Here is a 24,871-nt window from a genome sequence, read left to right as displayed (position 1 = left end):
AATGTGAATGTGTGTACAGAAACAGTTTGGAATATTAGCAATAAAAATAAACACGGCCTTTTGAAACTACTGTGAAGGGCAAATTAGAAATTTCTAGGCTGATAAATGTTGCAACTCAAATATTATCACGCAATCACTAATTTCTGCTTTGAAAAATAGATGTTTTGGTTTTTCTCAGTCTACAGAATGCAAATAGAGTCATTTGTCTAAAGCTCATTATCTTCTGAAAATGTTCTAGTCCATTGACATTACCAGATAGGGTCCTAATTCCTGGAAACCTTATTAAATATCTCATACTGAAGACTTGTTTTTCCATAAACAAAGATCACAGGACCAAAATGTGAACATGTTAATTTTTCTGCTATTAATATATTTAGATGTCTCAGGTTGCATTGTCACACAGCTTTTGATCTTGTGTAATGTATTCTGCTCACAATAGTATGCAGAAAACATGGGAATTTTTTTTTTTTTTTTTTTTAGCTATCAGCTGTCTTTTAGATTTTAAAGTTGATGGCTTTTTGTACAGGTTGAAATATTCTTAACAGGGACTCTCTGGTCCATCAGGACCATGAGAGTCCCTGGTGGACAGCTAGCACCTGGGAGTACTGCAGGCTGGCAGGGCAGCGGGAGCCTGATGCGCATCAGCAGGGCTTCCTGGCAGGGCAGAGGGAGCCTCATGCAAAGTAGTGGGGCTACCCAGTAGGGCATTGGGAGCCCGGTGCCCAGATGCAGCAAGGACTGCCTGGCATGACAGCAGGAACCAGGCACTGCAGCAAGAGCTTGGTGCACAGAGGCGGCAGTCTGCCGGGCATGACAGAAGAGCTGGGTGCGGCCGTAGGAACCCGGTGAACAGAGGTAGCAGGGCTGCCCAGCCAGGCAGTGAGTGCCAAGGCAGTGAGAATCAACAAGAGTGAGGGAGCTGGCTGGGAGCCTGGCATTTGGCCCAGGACTTGAGGGGGCTAGTGAAAGGGGGACCAGAAATAACCTCCCCTGATCCAGCAAAATCCATCATCTGAGACTGGTCAGGTTCCAAGGGTGCTGGGCCTATAGTTAAATAAGCATATTTCAGTTATTCAGTGTAGCTTATCATTTAATGTTCTGGTGACAGTGTACTTTAGTGTGATGCATAACATTTATTAAATCCTTTGTAACTGCAGACATAGATGTATAATTTGACTTTCACAAACTGAAATATATAATGTATGTGCTTGTGTATATATAAAACTGGATTGTAATCCTCTAGCACAGTGGAACTGTGTACATTACAGGTAAAGTTCATCTGTGCAGAAGACAGAACTTTCTTGGGGAGGCAGTCTGATGCCAATCTCAGACTGTGGAATGCACTCCCCCAGGAATGAAAGACCTTCAAAAACCTTTCCACTGTCCACTCCAACACAAGGTGCATTTCTTTGAACTTGGCCTTCTCTAGTGAAAAAAACACGTCACAATATGTATACTTAAAGCAAGCAAGCAAGCAAACAAAAAATCCTTCCAAAACAGAGCCACTTCACTGACCCCATTTCTTCTCCTGGCAGTGGAAAGAGGTCTTGAAGTGGGAATGAAGTACATCTACACCCACTTTAAGGCCCATTTACCCTGCCAGGTATGTGTAAAGGGGCCTCCATGTGAATGAAGATCAAGCCCTTGTGTGACCATTCAAATCAATTTAAAATGTCAGAAAACAATGTGATCTTCCACTTATTGTTTTAGACAATGTATATTTTTTGTGCAAGAGCTATTTAAATAAAAAGGCCTTTTATTTATTTATCATCATAAAATGCTCCTGTACTTAAACTTTTATTTCTAATTTTGTACTTTGTTTCCACAGACTAAAACTGGTATTGCATTATTATATGATGAAGGGTCTGAAAATGCCTATGACATCCAACTGAAGCTTACAAAAGAAGTACTGACAATTCAAAAACAAGATGTCATCTGTGTCAGTGGAAGTGATCACAGTACAAATGTAAGTACTTCTATATCTATGTGTTTCTAGTTGTGTATACATGTGTGTGTTCCCAAATAATCAGATAGTGAGGTTTTCAGAATGTGAGTTGCTTTATCAAATAAGACATATGCAAAGAATGGAACAATTTGTGTGTGTGTGCGCGTGTGCGCGTGCACGCGTGTGCGTGTAAGGGAGTATTTTATTTGGTACAGGTTCCTTTCCATCTCCACTACTGTAGTACGTTTAACATTGCAGGGAAGAATAGGGACTGGCATATCAATACTGAGAATGTAGAATTTTACCAGCAGTGAGAGGGTTAGGTTACTAAATTAAGAAATTATTCTGTTCCCACTGAGAGCACTTTGAAAAGAAAGTAGAACACATCACTCATTTCCCCCAAATCTCTCCCTCATTTGTTCAATAGCAGCACTGGCTGGGACACATTGTGAAAGTCATTTCATTCACATTAAAATTTTCGAAGCACACCTGGAACCTAAAAATGTGTGATAGTAGATATGCTACACTTTCTTTTCGAAATACAGTCTGGGTGTATGCTTTCTTAGAATTTAGCTCTGTTGTGCTCTGGCCATGCAGAGGTCCACTTCTCTATCCCTAGGTAACAGTTTCTTTTTGCATAGTGGGACGGCTATGCGTACATGCAATATAAGGAAGAAGTTAGCAAGATAAGGTGCACAAATGGAATGTGGACTAGTTCCCAATGTGATACAATTGCCAGGACAGGTATTTATGTTATTTTCCCCTGGAAACAAGTGTAGGTAGATCACATTTAATTAGCACAAGAAGTTTCTTGTACTGTGTTGGGAGTTCCTAGGATAAATCATGCATGATAGCCTCCTCGGAGACATAGGCTGTGTCTAGACTACATCCCTCTGTTGACAGAGAGATGTAGATTAGGCACGTCGAAATTGCTAATGAATCAAGGATTTAAATATCCCGCGTTTCATTAGCATAAACATGGCCACTGCTTTTTTCGAAACGGAGCTTTTTAAAAAAAAACAGCAATCTAGACGCGGATCTATCAAAAATAAATCCTTTTTCGACAGATCCTGTAAACCTCATTTTTTGAGGAATACAGGATCTGTTGCAAAAAGGGTTTATTTTCGACAGATCCGTGTCTAGACTGCCATTTTTTCGAAAAAGCTCTGTTTTGAAAAAAAAGTGGCGGCCATGTTTATGCTAATGAAGCACAGGATATTTAAATCACTGCTTCATTAGCAGGGCTCGACAAATACACTCGCCCGTGGCGAGTAGATTTTGCCAGCTGGCAAGTGCAGGAGCGGACTGGCCCAGTGGGCCGTTGTAACGGGCTGGCCGAAGCCCGCACTACGGGCGGCGCAGCCCCATCCAATCTGCCAGCCAGTGGAAGAGCAGAGCACTGCCGGGGAGGGGGAACCATGACGAGTCTCAGCGCCGGGCTGCCTGCGTGCAGCTGCGGCGCGAGGAGGCGGAGCGCCGGCAGATGCCAGGACGCTGGCGTGACGTGTCCCCGCCGATTTTAAAGGGCCACAGCAGCTCGGCTCTGGCTGTGTCCCCCCAGCAGCTGGCTGCAGTGCGCGGCGGAGCCAGGCCCCTCCCCGCCGACTCCAGTCCTGCCACGGCCCCAGCCCCTCGCCAGCGAGAGACCACTCCCTGCCGACCGCTCAGCTAGCTGCACCCGCCCCGCGCTCCATCTGGCTCCCACCGCCCATTCGCCACGCCACCCCTGCACTCCAGATCTCCTTCTCTCCTTCTGGCTCTGTGCCGCCCTTGCACCCCACACCCTGCTCCCCCCGATCCCTGCTCCTCCCCCCAGCTCTGTGCTGTCCGTTCCATGCACTGCCCCTAGACCCCGATCCCTCTGCCCCTCCCGTTCCCCGCGTCCCATTCCCCGTGACTACCCCGCACACTGCTCCCCCTGATCCCTGCGTCCCTGTGCTTCCTGTTCCCCACGCCACCCCTTGCCCCCCTCCACACTGTTCCCTGCACCCCTCTGGCTCTGTGCTGTCCCTGCACCCTGTTTCCCCTGTGGGTTGGGAGTGATGGGTGCTTGTCCATAGGGTGGGGCTGGACAGGGAAGGGAAAAGGCTGCTGTGCCCCAGCAGCGAGTGAAAGAGGGAGTTCACTTGAAGCGCCTTTGCCTTTATGGAAAAAAATGAACAAAAATGCTATTTGCTATTTATAGGGCTAAAGTGCTGGGACAAAAATGAAAACAAACAAAAAAAACCATTGCAAAATGCAAATGTGTAAAAGACAAAACGGGGGGGGCGGAATGTTTTGCTTTGCCCTGGGGGAGGGAAAGCAGCTGGGCTGGGCTGTGAGGAGGGAAGGGGAGAGGAAAAATATGGGGAAGGGGCTTGTGCTGAGGGGAGAAGCCTCATATTTTCATTCATGCAGTCTTGTTTGTTCATAAGCAATGTTCAAGGTCCTGCTTCTCCAAACTGAGGAGGAACCAGAACCAAAATCATAGTTTTTTTTAGCTTACAGCTCCAAGACTCTTTAGCCAACACCAGACTCAAAAATCAGACTAGTTTTTGTTCAGAATCTTATTTACTGTCTCAGCTGTATAGCTTACTTGCCTCCCCACCTTCCCCCCCTCACCCCACCCCACGAACACATCCCCCTATGTTTCTATCCAATACTCCCTATTTTCCCTTCACATACACACTTTACTCAAAACTGTGGTCAGCAAAAAAAAACCTCCATCCATCCTAAAACTCCTGGGCAGGTTCATATAACAATTTAATCTTGGATTATGATGTATGATGTATTTATCCGTACATTTATGTTTAAGTGAAGATCATGTTCACATCCTTCAATCCCATCAGAGGATTTTTAAATCCACTCAACACAAAGTTTCACTCAACACTGTGTGTAACATTCTGGACAGTTAATATCTGAATATTCTAGTACAAATTGCTGATAATAGTTAGAAATGTTTTCTATTGTATAATTGTTTCAGAATGTTATGTGAATGTGATTTATTCATAAAAATATGTAAGGGGACCATATCATTTGATGATCTGTAGAATACCACTCGATTCAGTAAAAAGCATGCCATGTTGCAATTGGTCTGTTGAGGCATATCCCTTGCTAAAATGATCACTTTCACTTCACTGAGAGGCATGAAATGCTGCAGTTCTGATTACAAAATGCTACAGTACTCATTGGTAAGGCACCTAGCACTAATATGCAACTTGTGGTTACAATAAGATGACATGTAGTTGTATCTTGTATACCTAAGTATTGTTAGTGTGCCAGTCTCAGTAGTATCTTGAATATAAATTAAAAAGCCTTGCTTCTGTCACAAAGGAAATGAAGTTTGATTCAGCTTCCTCATTTTGGGCTAATTTTTTCACTGAAACAAGTCAATAGTGGTTACCTTCAAGAAGGAAATAGGGTCAGTCATTATTAGAATTGTTTACAGAGATAAAACCTGTCCAAAAATTTGGGTTTTACATCACTGTCTAAAAGTCTTTAGATTTGGGCTCACTTGGATTTCTGATGGAATTTATTACCACATTCAGAGGATTCTCCCCACAGGATTCTCTGCTTTCAGTCCTGGCAATTTCATCCAAGGGAGCTTCAGTATCTTCTTTCTTCCCAGCTACCATTGTAGGGTGCAGAGTGGGCGGGTAAGTCTACACTACAGAGGTTTTTTTCAGAAAAACAGATGGTTTTGAGTTACGTCCACACTGCAACTGCATTCTTTTGAAAGAAAATTGAAGAACAGAGGGGTTTTTCTGACATTGGAAATCCTCATTCTGCGAGGAAGAATCCTTTTTCCAAAAGAGCTATTTTGGAAAAAGGCGTGTGTGGACGGGGAAGAAGGAGTTCTTTCGAAGGAAGAGGAAAAAGCACAGGTGAGATTAGCATCCACACTGAATGGATGCTATCTTTTTGAAAAAGCAGATTGCTTTTTCAATGCACTTTGGCAGTGTGGACGCTCTCTTTCGGAAGAAGTTTTTCTGGAAGATCTTTTCTGGAAAAGCTTCTTCCAAAAGAAGCCTGCAGTCTAGACATAGCCTGGGTGAGAGACAGGCTTTGATAACAATTGAGACTTAAAGATTACAATCAGGACTTTGAAACTGTTGTGGAAGTAGATGGCTGGTCCTATAAACGGTAGATGTAAAGTTTGGAACTGTGTGTTGAAGAAGTTGAAATTCCAACATGTTCTTCACAGATTACCCTAATTAAATCATAGGTAAGACTACTGGTGTAAAGGGCATTTTGCTACATGAGAAAGAAAAAGGTCTCTCCTATCCTCATAGAAGTTGTTGTGGTGATGCTATAGGGGAGAAAGGTGAGGGCAATATAGGGCAGTTTGAGTTTATCTTGTAAACCCCTTCATGGTTTGAGTTCTACATATCTTAGAGAACACTTACATCTTAATACTACTTTCAGGCAGCTGAGATAAACCAGGAAGCTCAGCTGAAAATGACAAGATTGAAGTATCAGGTCCCATAAGAAATTCTTCAGGGATGACCCTTAACTCACTTTCTACTTGTTCTAACAAAACTGTTGTTGTTTTAATTCTTCTGCACAAAGTGTAACATCGGAGTGTTTACATGGGTTTTCTATGAGGAATTTGGTTGAATGTGGGCCTCTCTTTGATGGGTGAAATTTTTTCGTTTAATTTCTGCAAATATTATGTTAATTTTACCTGATATTTAAATATTTTAACGTGTATATTTTCGAGGGCCTATGATAATATGAGGGTACCTTAATAAATAAACAGAACTATCAATATCCTATTTATATTGTATTTAATTGCCAGTTCCAACCATTTTGCTGATGTTTTTCCTCCATAGCTTTCAGCATTTTTCACTCCATAACTTTTTCACTAACTCACCTGCACAGAAATTTGAACATGCACAACTAAAAAAAAAAAAAGGCAGTCAAACTCCCTTCTGCCCCCTCACATCACATGGTGGGAGGGGCGGTAATAAAAGAGTTCATTTCTGTTCTTCAGTACCAGGGAGACAATTTGGTGAAGACATGAATACCTATGCAGAAAAAATATATAGCTTAATTATGAGTAATAAGTAATGAAGATGAGGTGGATGTAGAGGCAGGTGCAGGGTTCCATTTTTTTACTATTATTTTGAATTATGAATGCAATAATATCTACTTCCTTACCAACATGCTTAAATTTAAACATTTTTTCCAAGTTTATTACTTTGCTAGCAACAAACACAGACAATTACAGTTGCCTATTTAAAATGTCAGAATTTCATCTTGCTTTTTCTGCCTGACTTCAAGTTACCATGTTTTTTCAGTTTGTATTGCTATTTGATACTCCAGGAAAAAAAACAAAAACAAAATTTCATTATACATTGTAATTAATTGTTTGTTCTTTTAAATGTCAATTTTTCTAAAACTTCTATAAGATTCTAAGGGAAGAAAGAGCCTAGGGAATCAACATTTGTCCTGCAAACATTGTTAATGCTCTCTCAACTTTGGGACATCATGGTTTTAATCTGCTTTTCTCATTAGAGTTTATTGATTTGCTTAATTATGTTGGGAGAATAGAATCTTAAATGCCATAAACTCATCTACGTCATATTATGCTGTTATACTGTGAACATGGACAACACAACAGAGACCTATGGATGGAAGAATGGTCCCTCACAAGGTCCATTCAAATGCAATTGATCTGAATCATTGAAACATACCTTGATGGGAGATCAGACACAGAGACACTCTCACAGCTAAGCTAAGCCTAGTTTAGTGTTTTGAATGAAAGGGCAGACCTTGAATTGGAGGTATCCAGTGGATTTGTTCCCAGCACATGTGTTGCCAAGCAGATGCACTATTGAGATTGGGCTATTTTCATAGGGAGTAGCTTCTTGGTTGCATATGAGTTGCAACTTATTGGTCAACAACATAAAAATAATGAATAAGTGGGTCACTATGCCTATGTCTATGTCCAGTAAGCACACACTTCTGGCCAGTTGTAAGAAGTGGGCATCCAGTAGTCCAAAAGGTCCCAGGCTGGCTACTTATTAACATTCAAAGAGCAGATGCCATTTCCATGGTATATCCACCACTGACACCAGGTTTTTCAATGTGATTTCCTCCTTTACAACCTGCCATTAATTTAGGTGCTGCAGATAGCCAGTGAGAAAGCTGAGAGATGGTGTTATTGTATAGAAGATATAGAACTGGGTGGTGTCTGCATACTGATGGCATTTCAGCCTATGTTGCCTCGCTAACTTCCCCTATGGCCTCATGTGAGTATTCTACAATATGACCTAGAAGAGCTTGTGGGAATTCAGCGGAATGGGCTTTAGTGGTAAAAGAACAGTTATTTTCTCATTTAGATTGTAAGGTGTTATTACAGGTAAAGTGGCTTTTATATATCTTCAAGGTATTTAGTAGTCTTGGAGACCCTATTAAAATAAATACAATTTGACCATTTATCTGGGATTGCTTTATCTTTGCCTTCTGCTGTTAGTTGGTATTAACGGCTTTTGTTCTTCATCTCCAAGGCTACAGCTACACTGCAGGCTTCTTGTGCAAGAATGGCCGTTCTTGTGCAAAAACTTGCAGAGCGTCTACATTGCATGTGAGTTCTTGCGCAAGTAAATTTACAGTAAAGCATCAGAACAGAGGGCTTCTTGAGCAAGAGTTATTCCTCTCCCCATGAAGAATAAGCCCTCTTGCGCAAGAGCTCTTGCTCAACAAGGCAATGTGGACAGGCAACAGGGGTTTCTTGGGCAAGAATCCCCTATGGCTAAAATGCCCATCAGAATTTTCTTGCACAAGAAAGTATCCACACTGCCATGGATGTTCTTGCACAAAAGCACATCTTTTGTGCAAAAGCACATGGCAGTATGGACGTGCAAAAAGAACTCTTGCGCAAAACAATTCTTGCACAAAATGCCTGCCATGTAGATGTAGCCCAAGTGTTCCTGTGAAGTATGTCTTCCAGGCTAGGTCTGACCTTCTTAGTGTCCTTCTCTGAAGTCCTAAACCACCTTTTTCTGGTTTTTCCTTGTGGTCTTAGTCCCATAACTCTGACATGTTGACTCTCATACTCCATGAGTCATCATTTTATATGACCTAGCCTCTCATTCAATATTTCCTCAACTTTTCCAGCATGGGGACATTTTCATCATGTCGTATGTCATTTCATTGCTTAACTTCTTTGCCCAGGAAGGTAAGAGAAGAGCTCTCTCAGTTGGGCTGTGTGTAATAGGTATTCTTTCTTCCTCATTGGACAACATTCTAAACCATACATCATGGCTAATCTAATGATGATCATAAATACTTTGTTGTTTAGTTAATTTGGCATATTCTTGTCTCAGAAATATCCAGGCTACTCCCTCCATTTAGGATAAGTGTTTTTCCTGCAACTTCTTACATCTGCATCTGCAGTCCATCATGACCCAGCACTGAACCAAAGTATTTAAATTGTTGCACAGACATTTAACTCTACACCATCTAATGTTACTGTCTTTTCAAGTACTTCTCATTGAAACATTACATTTTCTGATGTTTCATTGTCACCCCTCCCTCATAGCCTTTTGCTGGCTGATTTGTAAACCATTTTCTTCTAATACCATGTTTCATTGTTCTAAATCTCTTTCCAATTTACCTTTCTTTTTGTAACACGCATGAATGTCTTCAACAAAAAAACATGTTCCTTGGAATCTCACCTCAGTCTCCTATATCAAGGTATTCATTAGAAGCACAAATAGAAATGGAATTAAGACTGACCTTGATGCAGACCTATGCTCACAGTGAATGGCTTATTGTAGCTGAAGCTGCTTCTCACTGGAGTCGTGCTATCTTCCTGTATGTTAATGATAAGCATGTCTCAAGAAGATTGTGCAACTTCAGGCACCACAATATCAGTCTTCTAGGAACTTCGGCATAAGCCTTTGATCTATTCAGAAACACTAATGCAATTGCTTGTGTTTCTTCCTGCACATGCAATATCCAGTATTAACCTTCCTGGCATACTCTGAAATTGGTTGTCACTTACTTGATACTCAAGTTTTAGTGATAATTTGTTAATTCTTTCCAACCAGGTCATTGTGTGACTCATGAACTTGATGGGCTGATAATTACATCCTGACACAGCTCCTTTATGCTTGAAAATAGAGATCAAGATGCTTTTCCTCTACTCCACAGTCATTTTTCCAATTTGAAGGACTAAGGGGAAGAAAGTCATCATTGTCACCCCTCCTTTAAGGGTCCACTGCCTTCCCGGGTTTTATCATCTTTAGCTCAGGTTGAGTCTCCACCTTGATAATAGTTATTGTGAAGTTATTGCTAGCACATACTTTTGTCCACAATTTCCTTGGATTGACTAAACAGAACAATTTTTCTTGAAACCAGTGCCGTCTCCTAATGATTTTGCTATTTTCCACCTGCACTGTTCCATTTTTCGTTTGACATACATCACAGCTCCCAAGCTCTCAATGCTTTTTGGCTGGTCTTGACTAATCTATACATTCCTCTACCCCTCCTGCATAAATAGTTTGGTTTATAAGGCTTCATGTGCTTCAGCAATTGCTATTTAAATCTTTTTCTTTGGCAGATTATGTTCCTCATAAGTTTCCAGCCTTCTTACCTTCTGCTATTGCTTCAACTTTTAATTCTTTACTGCCTTCTGCAGTAGAACCGCCACCATATCTGCTTGTCATGAAATTTTCCGCCTTTGTCTGGCCACTGCTTTTGCACTTTCTGTATCATGTTTGGTTATATTCCCTCAGGCCTCAGTGGTATCATCATGGTTGGTTTGATCATTGTCCGATGTCTGTATAACCTCATCCTTAAATCTCATATTAATTTCCCTGTCTGTCAACTTCTACTTTTTTACCCATTGTTTCACAACTCATTTTTTGTTCCTTCCATTAGCCTTATATAGACTTTTTTTGTAAACCAAAAAAAAAAAAAAAGTGCCAATGGTTTTGTTGAGGGAAGAAAAAGAAGGCCCTGTTAATTGTTGTGTTTCCCGAGTGCACTTTTGTCCAGCATGGTGCAAGTGCTTCCAGGGCTGGCTGAGGTGTGTGCCGGAGAAAAGCGGTGATATAATCCCACCACCTTCACACTTCAGGCCATAGAATCTCACCCATTCACACCTGTAATAGACTCTTAACTCTGGCTGAGTTACTGAAATCATCAAATCCTGGTTTAAAAATTTCAAGTTACAGATCATTCACTATTTGCATTAGTTTAAACCTGATATGTGCCCCCATGCTGCTCCAGAGGATTAATAGAAAAAGAAAACAGGTTCCCTGTCAATCTGACCAGAGGGAAAATTCCTTTATGATCACAAATATGGTGATCAGTTAAACCCCAAGTATGTGAGCAACACCCAGATATATGAGAACAAATTCTCTGTAGCATCTCAGAGCCCTCCCCATCTAATATCCCATCTCTTGCCTTTTTATCTGGAAGTTTATTAAAAGCAATCTCTGTTGCGCTGCTATCTGCCCTGATGGAGTCTCTTTACACTCTCTCATGTTTCTTCTTCTCATCAGGAAGTAAGGAATTTGGCACCTCCTGGCACCACTCTTGTATGTAATTAAGTGTTCCTCTCTCTGTACAAAGTATGCCTTGCCAACAATCAAGCCATTTGCTCTGCCTAAATCTGATAACTGCTCCAGCTTCATTTCTGGCTTCAAAACCTCATCTTGAATGACAGTTGTCATGTCCATTGAGGACCATTATGATAATCAAGCATTCAAATTATAGCACTTCACCTTTCACTTCGTCCAGAGTTATCTGGAATTCCGCTTCATCTGTTGTTCAATCAGCTTGTGGCAGATATCCATATAGAACATTAAATAGTTGGTCTTTGCTAGTTGCTATTCCAGCTTCTGATCAGGTAGTTACTCATCCTTTGGATTTCCACTACCTTATCTTGTAAAGTTTTTACTATGATTATTCCTACTCCATTTTTCGTTGCAACTAAACCATGATGCATCAGAGTTTAATCCTTCGTGGATTTGGATCTCTTCCATTTTGTCTCATGTAAACTGCTTATGCACTCCTCTTCAGTATCTCAGCTACCTCTCTTAGGGTATGTCTACACTACAGCACTAATTCGAACTAACTTAGTTTGAATTAGTTAATTCGAACTGAGCTAATTCGAATTAGCACATCTAGACTTAAAAACTAGTTTGAATTACCGTTTTGCTAATTCGAACTAGCATGTCCACACTAAGTGGACCCTGAACCGAGGTTAAGGATGGCCGGAAGCAGTGCCGGCAGGGCATCAGATTAGGACTTAGAGTGTGGAGCTGCTGCCTCAGGCTAGCCGAGGTCTGTGCTTAAAGGGACCAGACCCCCATCCCGGACAGACAGTTCTCAGGGGTGCCCCGCTTGCAAAGCAGTCCTGGCCTGGAGTGCCCTGAGTGCCCACACTTGGCACATCACAGCACTCGGCCATCAGCCCAGCAGGACTTGCCGCAGGCTGCCATCCGGAGGGGGGGTCAATCAAGGGGCTTCAGGAGAGCTTCCACCCCGAGGAGCCCGCAGAGCCAGCCCAGTTCTCCCCATCGGGGGCTCGTACCCCATTCCTCCCTCACCTCCTTCCACTTACCCCTCCCTAGCCCCCCTTCCTGATGTACAAAATAAAGGACACGCGTGTTCAGAAATAGAAACTCTCTTTATTGAACAAAACTCGGGGAGACTGGGAAAAGAAGGTGGGAGAGGGGAAGAGAGAGAGAGGGTGGGAGAGGGGAGGTCAACTAAAATGATCAGGGGTTTGGAACAGGTCCCGTATGAAGAGAGGCTAAAGAGAGTGGGACTTCTCAGCTTAGAAAAGAGGAGACTGAGGGGGGTATATGATACAGGTCTATAAAAGCATGAGTGGTGTGGAGAGGGTGCATAAAGAAAAGTTCTTCATTAGTTCCCATAATATAAGGACTAAAGGACACCAAATGAAATGAATGGGTAGCAGGCTTCAAGCTAACAACAGAAAGTTCTTCTTCACAAAGCAAATAGTCAACCTGTGGAACTCCTTGCTGCAGGAGGCTGTGAAGGCTAGAACTAGAACAGAGTTTAAAGAGAAGTGAGATAAAGTCATGGAGCTTGGGTCTATGGAGTGGTATTAGCCAGGGGGTAGGAATGGTGTCCCTGGCCTCTGTTTGTGGAAGGCTTGAGATGGATGGCACGAGACAAATGGCTTGGTCATTGTCTTCGGTCGATCCCCTCCAGGGTACCTAGTGTTAGCCGCTGTCGGCAGACAGGCTACTGGGCTAGATGGACCTTTGGTCTGACCCAGTATGGCCATTCTAAGCTCAGGGCTCAGGGTCAGGGGTCCCAGTGGACCACCTTGATTTTCATGCAAACCTGCTTCTGGGTGGCCAGGCTGGCAGCTTTCCTGCCCTAGACGGCCACTTTCCTGTGCCTAGTGCAGAAGTCGTGGATGAGGTCCACGATGTCTGCACTAGACCAGGCGGGCGCCCACCTCTTGCAGCCCCAGGCAGGCTCCTGGGAGCCGCCAGCCTGGTCCCGGGAAGAGATGGAGGGCTGGGTGGCGGCGGGTGGCTGGCTCGAGCCGTGCCAGGTGCAGGGTCTGCTGGATGGGTGCTGGCAAGCTTGCACCTGGCACAGGCACCATAGCCAGCCCGTGCCCCTTTAAGGGCTCCGGGGCCGGGAGGGGGGCAGACGAGTTTCCCTAGTGGTGTCCAGAGTGGCCACCAGGGAAAGCTGGGGAGGGCTAGCGTCCCGCTAGTTCGAATTAAGTGGTTACACAGCTCTTAATTCGAACTAGTTAATTCGAACTAGGCGTTAGTCCTCGTAGAATGAGGTTTACCTAGTTCGAATTAAGCGCACCGCTAGTTCGAATTAAGTTCGAACTAGCGGTTTGCATGTGTAGCGCCTATCAAAGTTAATTTGAACTAACGTTCGTTAGTTCGAATTAACTTTGTAGTGTAGACATACCCTTAGCTTCCTATTCATTATTTCCATATTCAGGGAAGCCAGACATAGTTATTGGGCCCAATTCTTAACACACGTGTACACAAAATTCAGTAGCCTCATTAGGATTTGCCCGTTTTCCACAACTGTCAGATGAAGTGGTTTTTCATTGCTTCAGGAGGACGTGCTAGCATTATACTGAAGATGAAGATTGTTAGACCCATTTATATTTGGCTATGTAATTGAAACTGAATGCCTTTTTCTAAAGATTTTCTGGTTTTGGCTCAGACTGGCAAATCTAGAATATATTGACGAATTCACAAAATAATAATTTACAGTTTTGGGGAGTGTGTGTGTATGTGTAGTGAGGGAGGATTGTGGACTAGAGGGGGAAGAATTAAAGCCTTTGTAAGCACATGCATGCTTTGGGAAACCATTGAAAATACAAGAGAAATCTGGTAAATTGAAAACTAATGTAATTTTTCTTCAGAAATATCTATATCAGCCAGGGATAAATCATAGCTGGCTGAATGGTTTAGGATCCAGAGAAGGATATGAATCACACTTGAAGAAGATATTTCCTACATTCCCAATTGCTCTTTCAAGTGTAAGGGACATTTGTATCAACCTATCTCACTATGTGTCTGTAAGCAGTCTTGCCGAATCCTGGGTCCCTGACTGGTGCTCTGGCCTATACTTATTTGTCCAGTGGCCCCTTTAAGACTGCGGGGCCTGAGGGTGGTGCAGACCACAATGCCTGCACCAGCCTAAATGTCAACACAGCCCCAACCCTGGTTCAGGGTGAGGTAGGTGAACAATCACTTTCCACAGTCAGTTTTAGCCCAGGACTGGTTCAGGGTAGGGCAGGCAAACCAACAGTTGTTTGGCTCAAATGGAGAGGGGAAGACTGCCACCAGGTGCATAGGGTGGCAGGCAGGACAAGAATCTTCCCTACCCCACTGCGTCCCAACCCAGGGCCCTAGCAGTGGCTACCTTGGCAGCCACTGGGATCAGCAGGGAATCTGCCCCAACACATCAAAGGGCTATCAGGTCCACCTGACCATTTTCTGCTTCCCCTGGGCCACTGCTGGACACCCCCTCAGTCTGTACCTGGCTCCCATGCAGCGGTGGGTTCACAGGGTCTCTGTAGTCCACATTTGGGGGTAGGGAAAAAAGGGTCTCCTCTTCAATGCCTGGGCCTGGTGGCCCGGGGCCAATCGTTGGCCTCAGCCAGATCTTTTGGGTCTCCCAGCGTGAGAGTTCAGGGTGAGCCTCTGGCAACTGGCCCCCTACTGAGCTTCTGGGCTCAGCCTTTATACTTCCTGCCCCACCCCTAGGCCTCTGTGGACTTAAAGGGGCAGGCTCCGTATCAACCAGCCCAAGCTTAGAGAGGGGTTCTTCCTTCTCAGGGTCAATGAGCGGCCACCCCTGTTCACTATAGTGCCACACACTCATTAGGTGTGATTTATCAGTTGTGTAACTTAATTTACTGTGTCTTTCTATTTCTTCACTCCACATTTTCCTTCCTATCTATATATCTAGCTCTCTCAATGCTTGGCTTGATCTTTCCTTTTTTTACATGAATTCTCTTCCGTTCCTCCTTCCACTTCTCTGCAGCACTAATTTCCTGTCCAGAAACTTCTTGCTCATCCCCATTCCTTCTTATTAGATCTCATATATTTTTTTTTCTTTTGCCAAACCTCTTACCTCTCCTTGACTCACAATTCTCATGTTCCCTGCCTGCCATCTACTTCAAAACAAGTAATCTCTCCAGTTTCTTTTCACGCGTAATAAGACTCTCCCACACATCAAAAGGCATTTGACTTACCTTAGGAGTCAGGACAAGACCTGGAAAAGAGATATCAAACAAAGGTTTTTGGCTTAGAAGCAGGGCTGCCAATGTGAGGGTAGAGGAGGCAGGGTCCAAATGGTATAGTCTGGGTGGCACTGAGGACTGACAGGGTAGGGCAACTTTTTTCATACCATACTACCTTGTTGCTGGCACTTTAAGATCACCTTACAAGAGTAAGGAATAAATAAGAAATACAAGAGCCTGATAAGGCTTTAGTTTATTATTCAAGACAGGAAAACTTTCACTAACTTGTATGAAAAGGCTAATGAATGTCATAGAGGAAGATAACATGGACACTACTGAGCTCCAAAGCAGTGGTGGATTTAGAGTTAGTGGGAACTTGTGCTCAGCTTCATTTTTTGGGGCCCCCCTGGGGATCCAGCCAAGAAAAAAGAACATTCACTTTTTCTGTCCCTCCCATTTTTCATGTTTTTCTTCACCCTATTCCTATGTTATAATTAACTAGCCAATTAGCCCGCCATAAGATGGGATTTTCAGGTCTCTCCTCCATGTCGGTCTTCTCTCCTGAGCCTCCAGTCTCTCACTCCATCTCTCTCTCTCTCTCCCCTCTCCTCCTACTGCCTCCCCCTTTCTCTCAGCTCTCCTCCACCTTCTGCCTCTCTCTCCATCTCCCTCTTTCTCTTCTCCCCCTCCTGCCTCTCACTCTGTCTCCGCTCTCCTCTGTCTCCTTCGGGGATGCACGCTCATCCAGGCCCCTCCCCCCTTTGCCTCCCGCCGTGGCACTCAGCTGACTTCTGCGTTGCTCAGCCGAGCCGCTGCGCGGGAGCAAGCCGCATAAGCGGCTGTTTGGGCCCCGCACTCCCCATGCATGCATGGGGAGCACGGACCCCAAACAGCTGCTTGCATTGCTTCCTCCCACGTGGCGGCCCAGCTGAATAGCGCAGAAGTCAGCTGAGCACCACAGCGGGAGGCGAAGGACGTGACTCAGGCAACAGTGCCACCCAGAGGGAACAGCCAGGGAGGCAACAGCCAGCGTTTCAGCATTATAGAGTCACAGATATTGGGCTACTATATATATGATAAGAAGAAAATGAAAATAAAGTGAGGTACCTTGATTGTTTTTGTAATCTAACTTTTTTTCACAGACCACTTGAAAATTGCTGAGGGTCTTCGTGGACCACTTACTGATCTTTCCAAATATTGCTTGTACCGTTAGCTACTATTGTATAGTGATTTGGATAAGAGCACTTTATTTAAAAAAAGATAATACCCTTTCCTCAGTCCACTGCAATGGAGTTCTCGGAGCACAGTTTCAGAACTTCTGGTTTACATGAATGCTTGTATCTGAAAACATGAAAGATATGTATAGATGACACATGAATGGAAAAATAAAAGTTAACTTCCTCTGAAGAAATGTATTCTGTTAAAAAAAAATACAGATAGCTTTCTTTTTACACTTTTTCTTTACAAAATTGTCAATTAAGCCATTCTAAGTAATATTTTGTAAAGAGGCACTTTCAGTTGCCAATATTGCTGAACTTGACAAATGTTCCTGACTCATTGTATTTCTCAAATAAATTTTAACTCATTTCAACACAGAAAAAGAAGCTTCACCAGAAGCATTTGTCACAGGTATCGTTAAAAATATTTTCAGAATGGTTTCTACATTTGGAAAGGTTGCCTGCAAACTGTCATGTTACAAGTCTATACAAATCAACAGGTGATCTTGAAACACAGACCTCATAATTTTTGATAAAATGTATGAAATGTTTTACTTCATCTTCAAAAAGATTTGTATCTATGTCCTTTCAGTAAAATTCACTCAATTTCTTACTGTAGTGGCTTTTGGCATCTTCATCAATGCTTCTGTCAAAAAAACTTGCAAAATAAATCAACAGTTTTCTTTAGTGATTCACCTCTACTCTCCATTTGCACTATTATTGTGTCACAGGTAACATTGATGGTCTCAACGACGATCTTCTCTTTCTATTTTAAACTGATTTAATTGTCTCTAGTTTCACTGAAAAATAACTTCCTGGGTTTCTTATCAACAAATAGTCCAGTAGCACCTTAAAGGCTAACAAAACATGCAGTGGGTTGAGCCCATGAAAGCTCATGATACAATCTACATGTTTTGTTAGCCTTTAAGGTGCTACTGGACTATTTGTTGGGTTTTTTTAAGTTTTTCCTGATACAAACTCGGCTACTCCTCTAATGTGTATTTTTTTTATTCTTCTCATGAGATATTCAGAGGAATCTATATTTTCTATTACTGTTAGTGCCTCTGCTTCTATGGACCTATGTTATTTTAAACTTTCATGACAAAACTTTTAACTGAGATGGTTCCACAAAATAGAAAAAACATCATACATTACAGCTAAGGATTTTGCTTCAGTTTTCACATGTGCTTTTTTTTTCAGAATTTGATGTGGCTATGTCCAGTGAGGTTTTCTTTATAACATCATAGCTCAGTTTCAAAGCCAGACAGCATCTGTATGAGCAGACCACCTGGTGTCACAAACTTTTTGTACTGTCAAATATTTTCAATTTGCCTGCTCCAGGAGTGACTATAGCATACTCCACCTGTGTGTGGAAACCAAACAAAAAACATACATGTATTGAACAAAGTCAAACATTGTGTAGCTCCCTCACAAGATGCAGCTGGAGTGTTGCAGATTACATTTAAGGAATAGCTAGAACCTGGTATGAATAAAGCAGAGGGATTTGCATTGTCCAGTCTTGCCTGTAGAACTGAATTTCCTGCTATATTTATGGCACTATGAAAGCTCTGTCTATGACAATTTTTGATGTCCATATCTAAATTTTCAATGATGGACAACTATCAATGATGGTCAAGATGGTACTTGATCTTGCCGTGAGGGCAAAGGACTGGAATCGATGACCTCTCGAGGTCCCTTCCAGTTCTAGTGTTCTATGATTCTATGATTTCCAAAACCGTTGTCTCTAGACATTCAGAAACATGGGAAACAGTGGGACAAAATGAAGAAATCACTCTACAACTTCACCATTGCCAGTCATTTATCTTAAAATTAATGTTAATTTGTCTACATGACTTGCATCTGGCATTCAATCGACTATTATGGAATAGTACTTGGCATCCTTTACTTCGTCAGTGAATTGGTTTCTGAGCTGCCCTGTATTTATAGTAATTAATTCATTGTAGGTTTCGTGAGTTAAAAAGCTGGTCTTCCCTGAGCCAAAATATTGATAACTTTCATTGAGATAATGTTCATTGAGAAAATTGTCAAATTGACTAAGATATTCAAGGCAGGTTAAAAAATGATCTTTTCAATTCACCCTGAGGACTCCTTATGTCCTCTTAGAGGTCGTCCCAAAGAAGACAGCAGTTTCACTGTGGAGACAACATGTCTCAGCACTTTCCTCCATTAAGAACACTCCTTCTCTAACTGAGCCGATAACACAGAATCAATTCTTCTGGATAATTTACAGATTTGAACAAATTTACACATAGCATTAATATAAGCTTAGAAGCACTATCTATTGCAACATTTCTCCAGTTGGAGTGCCCATCAACAAATGTTGGTTTTCCTTTATTATGGTCAGGGAATAATTTGCAAACATTCCAGTAGACTGCTTTGATAGTTTCTGAAAACAATCAACAAATTTCTCATTTCTGTGGTTCCATTTTTCTTCATCCTCTGAAAATAGGACTCATGAATAACTCTAAATTGCTTTCATCCTCCAACCTCATGCTCTTTTTTTTCTCAATTTTTCCATACTACCTATGTTTTTCAGTATATTTATTAAGAAATATTCTGTCATATTCAATGTAGTAGTTTTTAGCCATAATGTAATGTGGGTAGTTTCTTCCTTTAATTTGACAAAATGACCATTATTTTGGAATTCCATTGCCTCTTCAGAGTCCACTTGTTCAACTTTTGCGGTTGTCATGGTATCCCCACAATTCGGCAAGTAATCGGATAATTGAGACGTTTCTTCACCCATACTTTTTTATGAATGTCCTCTATTCAGTACTTCAAGATTTTTAGAATAAGATGACAAACTATTTGTTTGCTTAGTTTTGTCTTCTTCTCTCTCGCCTTCATTTTTTTGCATTGTTGGCTGCCAGATTCATACTATTACTTTATTATAGCTAAAAAACTGACATTGATTTTTAGACAGATTAAAAATGTCTGAGAGAGCCGGGGTGTAGCTATGGACGAGTTGTGGTCTGGACCATCTATTCCACAATTAATGTTTTTAATAGTGGGGTGCTGAAAGCCAGCTCTATCTCTCCTAGGCACAGGTATAGGCCTGGGTGCGGGCCACAGGCACAGGAATTAAGGGTTCAGGCAGGGCTGCTAACAGAATAGCCAGGCCCCAGGGATAGATATGGGCCCCCCAGAAGGGTAAAGCCTCTGGTGGAAGAGGTGGAACTAGGTAGGGGCCCAGTGCAGTAGGAGAGCTGCCATGGTAGGGCTGGAGAGGAAGACTGACAGAGGAGATACGAAGATCTCCTTGGCTGCAGAGGACATCTTCAGGCACCCCAGTGGCTCTGCACTGGCTAGACCAGAGAAGTGGACGGAAACCCACATGTACTTCACTTGAAGCTGAGGGGGGCCACAGTTCCATCAGCCACCTGAATGTCCCCCCCCCCCCCCCACACACACACAAGGACAGCAACTATTCACCAGCAGCACAGCATTACAGGGGCTGTAGGACTCAGGAGGAGGGGCAGTGCAGCCATGCAGCCAGCTGCTGGAGAGAAGCGGTGCCTTTCTGCTTCAAAGTGCAGCTTTTTCCTGCTGGCAGTACAGCTTATAGGCTCTACAACCCCCATCTACTCTCCCTCCCCATCCCATGGGCAGCTGCCATTCACCAGGTGGTGGCCGGCAGCATGAACACGGGCTGGAAGGCTTCAGAGGAGCACTGGGTAGCCGCACAGCTGGCAACGAAAGAAAGGCAGCATTTTCCTGCTTCAAAATGCTGCATTTCTCCAACCAGCTGTGTCTCCCCTGCATTCCACTGAAGCCTTCCAGCCTGTGTTTTTTGCACTGATTGCCACCTCCTACTGGCTCTCCTGAGGCTGCAGCCTGCAGATAGGGCTGCTAAATAGTTTCACAAAAATTACTGAACATGGCGAGGAAAAAATATTGGTTGAACAAAAAAAATGGGAACCAAAGTTGTTGATCAACAACAACAAAAAAACAACAACAAAAAATTTGTTGAGCAAAAAAACCCAAACCTGCACCAAAAAAAAAAGTCACAGCCCCCATGCACTACCACACTCCCCATGCTCCCGCCAGATGTGGCAGGGGAAGAATGTCCCAAGTGGCCTTCTGTCTGAGAAAAACAGAAAATATCGGATATCTTAAATGTCCAGTATTTTCTGTTTTTATTTTTTACCAGACACATGCTGTCCAGTCCAATACGGGACATTTGGCAACCCTACCTGCAGGTGAGCCTCCCTGCTCGCCTTCCGCCGCACCAGTCTTCTCTGCAGAGGAGCTGTTCTCCCTTACTCCCCACTCTCCACAGTACAGCCACCCCCTGTGCAGAAGTTTCCAGACCCGGTGCTGAACTGCCCATCCCTAGGGCCACATGTTGTTGGGAGGGGCCCTGTATCGGGCACTGTATGTTTCATTGTAAATTCAACCCGCTCCAAAGAAGAATTTTGCACTTCACGTATAGTCAGTAGTTCATCTGAGAATAAGCACAATTATCTACCAGATATGAAAGGAAGCAGCACACCATTAATGCAACTGGGCGGTAAATCTTTTAGGGCCACACAAATCATTAAAAAAACTTGAACCATGAAAGTCTGTCAAGACCGGTATATTACAATGATATAATTTAGAACCAGTTACAGGGCTTGATGCACAATTCTTCAAAGTTACAGGCAGAACATATAAATACAACATAAAGACCAGTTCATTTATGGTTGCAGCATATAGAGGATGCTTATAAACCAAAATCTGTGTCATGTTTTGCCACCTTTGTATTTAGCGCTGTGTCACACAAGCAACCAAATATTTATTTATATGAACCCAATAGACCTACTTGTGGTTTTTGAATGTGCCATTCCATAATTAACATATCATTATTGTTTTAACTGTAAACAATGTTTTAGGATGATTTCTCACCATGTGAATTAAACCAGTTTTTAAAAGAATTTTGGAAAAATAATTTATTTCATGTGCAGCAATAAGGTCCCCTGGTATGGATCATAAGCACGGCATAAACCTGCACTGTTAGATGCCCAGCATAGACCTCTACCATTTGATCTACGCAGACCCGCTACTTGAAGTGCTTAATGTATTTTTTTCAGTGGGTAACAAAACAATTTGCTTGACACTGGTCAAATGTTGAAGGTCAGTATTCCTGGGTTCTGTTCTTGTCTGCGGGGGGAAGAGTATTATCTAATGGTTACAGAACTGATTATAGACAAGATAAGCAATTAATCCATAGATCTGGAAAGATAATTCTCTCCTATATGGCTGAGTGCATAACACCTGAATATTAGAAACTTCATTCAATTCTCAGCTTTGCCTGAAGTGACCATATGCAGTATTTCACCTAATTTAATTATAAAATGGAAGAATGATACTTCACTCTCATTTTACAGTAGGATATGAGCTCTTGCTAAGTAATAACAGCTGTGGGCGCATAGAAATCTCAACAGATCACTAATCCAGTCCTCTGCATTAAGTCTTATCTGGACCATGCTTAAAAGGTGTTTGTCTAACTTGTTCTTAAAAACCTCTAGTGACAGACACATTCCCAAACCTCCTTTGGTAGTTTATTGCTGTACTTAATTACCCTTATTATTAGGAAGCTTTTTTCCCTAATGTCTAAGCTAAATCTCCCTTACTGCAATGTAAATTCATTACTTTATTGTTCTGTCTTCTGTGGATCAGAAGCACAATTTATCATCCTCTTTTTTTCTAACAACTTTTAGGCCATGTCTACACTAGGAAACTATTTTGTAATGATTAAATTTGACTTAAGAACTCCGATTTAATAAATTCAAACTAGTGTGTCCTCACTGCGGGGAAGCATTGAAATTAGTCCAAGACAGGCTCCATTAATGTGAATGCGCTGCCTTGGACTTAGAGTCCCAGGAAGCACTGTGGGGAGCTGCAGGAGGTCTCTTGGAGGCCAATAAGTTTGAATTAGTGGTACTGGAGCATCCACACTATTTTGGAATTAGAGTTTCTCCCCATGAAAAGCAGGAGTACAGAGTTCAAATTCCGCGGCCCATTATTTTGAAGCAATGAGCTTGGTAGTGTGGATACACCACTTATAAATTCGACTGGGGGGTGGGTTATTTCAAAATAAGGTCCTAATGTAGAGCAGGGCTTACTGTTTGAAGACTTGTTTCATGTTCCTCCCTCCCACCATCTTGTTTTCTCCAGGAATATACAAATACATTTTTAATCAAACTATCCTTCTAGGTCATGTTTTCTAGAGCTTTCATCATTTTTGTTGGTTTTCATTGGAGTTTCTCTAATTTGTCCACATCTTTCACAAAGTGTGGTGCCTAGAACTCAGCAGAGTATTCCAGTTGAGGCACTATACTAGCTGATTAGAGTGAAAGAACTACTACTTGTTTCTTCCTTACAATATTTTCGCTAACACATCCCAGATTGATGTTCAGGATTTTTTGCAATAGTATTACATTGTTAAATTATATTTGCTTTTTGATTCCCTATAACCTCCAGAGCCTTTTCTATAGTATTCATTCCTAAACAATCATTTCCTGTTTTGTATGTGTGCAGCTGATTGTTCCTTACTAAATGAGTACTTTGCATTTGTCCTTACAGAACTTTACCCTATTTATTTCAGAATATTTCTTCTATTAGTAAAGATCTTTTTGAACTCTAATCCTGTCTTCCAAAGTCCTTGCAATCTCTCAACTTGGTATTATCCACAAACTACATAAATGTACTTTCCTAGGCTATTATCCAAATCTGCATCCATAGAGGTTTTTAAGTCCTGGCTTGCTTTAGTTGGGATTGGTCATGCTTTTAGCAGGGGGTTGGATTTGATGCCTTACTGAGATCTCTTCCAACCCTATGGTTCTATGATTTAGGAAGATATTGACTAGAATTGAACCAAAGACAGATCCCTTTGGGACCCCACTCAGGCTACGTCTACATTATGAGCTTTTTCGGCAGAAAATATGCTAATGTGGGACTTATTAGCATGAGTCGTGACATCATTAGCCTATTTTCTGCCATTTCTTTTTGTGCAAGATCCTTATGCCTGTCCTGGAGCTGCCTAAGGTTCTTGCGCAAAATGGGGTTTTTGAGCAAAAAAGGAACATCCACACTGCTTCTTTTTGTGCAAAAACCCCTTGCTCAAAAAGAAATGGCAGAAAATATGCTAATGAAGTTGCAACTCATGCTAATGAGTCTCTCATTAGCATATTTTCTGCCAAAAAACCTCATAGTGTAGACGTAGCCTCAATATGCCTTCCCAGCTTGACTATGAGCTATTGATAACTACTCTCTGAGTACAGTTTTCTAACCAGTAACCTATATTATGGTAGGTTCATCTAGGCTCCCTAGTTTGCTTATGAGAAGGTCATGTGAGACTGCATGAAAAGCCTTGCTAAAATTCAGATATATGCTATGTACTGCTACTCCCATATCCATTAACTATTTACCTTGTCAAAGAAGGCATAAGGTTGGTTTGACATGATTAGTTTTTGACAGATCATTGTTTAGTGTTACTTATCACCTTACTATCTTCTAGGGGCTTACAGACTGAGTATTTATGCCTTTATCTTTCAGAGTACTGAAGTTAAGATGACTGATCTATCGTTTCCTGGGATGATATTATTCCCCCTTTTTAAAAGCTGATTTGCTCTTTTCCAGTCCCCTGGGACACTGTTTCTTTGATCTCCGTTTCCAAACCTGTCTTTCTGTTCATAGGAGCAATGTCCATAGTCCACTGTCCATAAGTGTCCTCTTACGGTTATGCTTGAGACTGTTTCTCTGTCTTTCCGCTGGCTCTGTTTTGCTTTCTGACTGTGGCACAAAAATATTCATTACCTGAGCTCCAATAATATCTAAGGAAATATCACTACCGCTAACTACATCTCTTGGTATAATCCCTTCCCCAAACTCCCAAACTCAGGAATATATGCAACTATTTTATGAGTTTATAATTTCAGGAGACAAATATGTTGACAAGGAGAAAGGTACATATATAAGTCTATATCTATAATATATATATATATATTATTT

General features: G+C 42.1%; 1 protein-coding gene across 1 annotated transcript in view; it reads left to right on the top strand.

Moving 5' to 3' along the window:
• Positions 1-1,558: 1,558 nt before the first annotated feature.
• The window catches only part of SNTG2 (syntrophin gamma 2), a 262,480-nt gene continuing 239,167 nt past the window's right edge, over positions 1,559-24,871 (top strand). Inside the window, exons 1-2 of the mRNA XM_089776922.1 lie at positions 1,559-1,603; positions 1,829-1,966. Of these exons, the coding sequence (XP_089633048.1) occupies positions 1,559-1,603; positions 1,829-1,966 (183 nt within the window). The remainder of the gene's footprint in view (positions 1,604-1,828; positions 1,967-24,871) is intronic.

The sequence above is a fragment of the Pelodiscus sinensis genome, chromosome 3 (genome assembly GCF_052426305.1).
Source record: "Pelodiscus sinensis isolate ZL-2025 chromosome 3, ASM5242630v1, whole genome shotgun sequence".
In the NCBI taxonomy this organism is placed as follows: Eukaryota; Metazoa; Chordata; order Testudines; family Trionychidae; genus Pelodiscus; species Pelodiscus sinensis.
The sequence above is the reverse complement of the archived record's forward strand: the minus strand, read 5'-3'. Positions and strand labels throughout refer to the sequence as shown.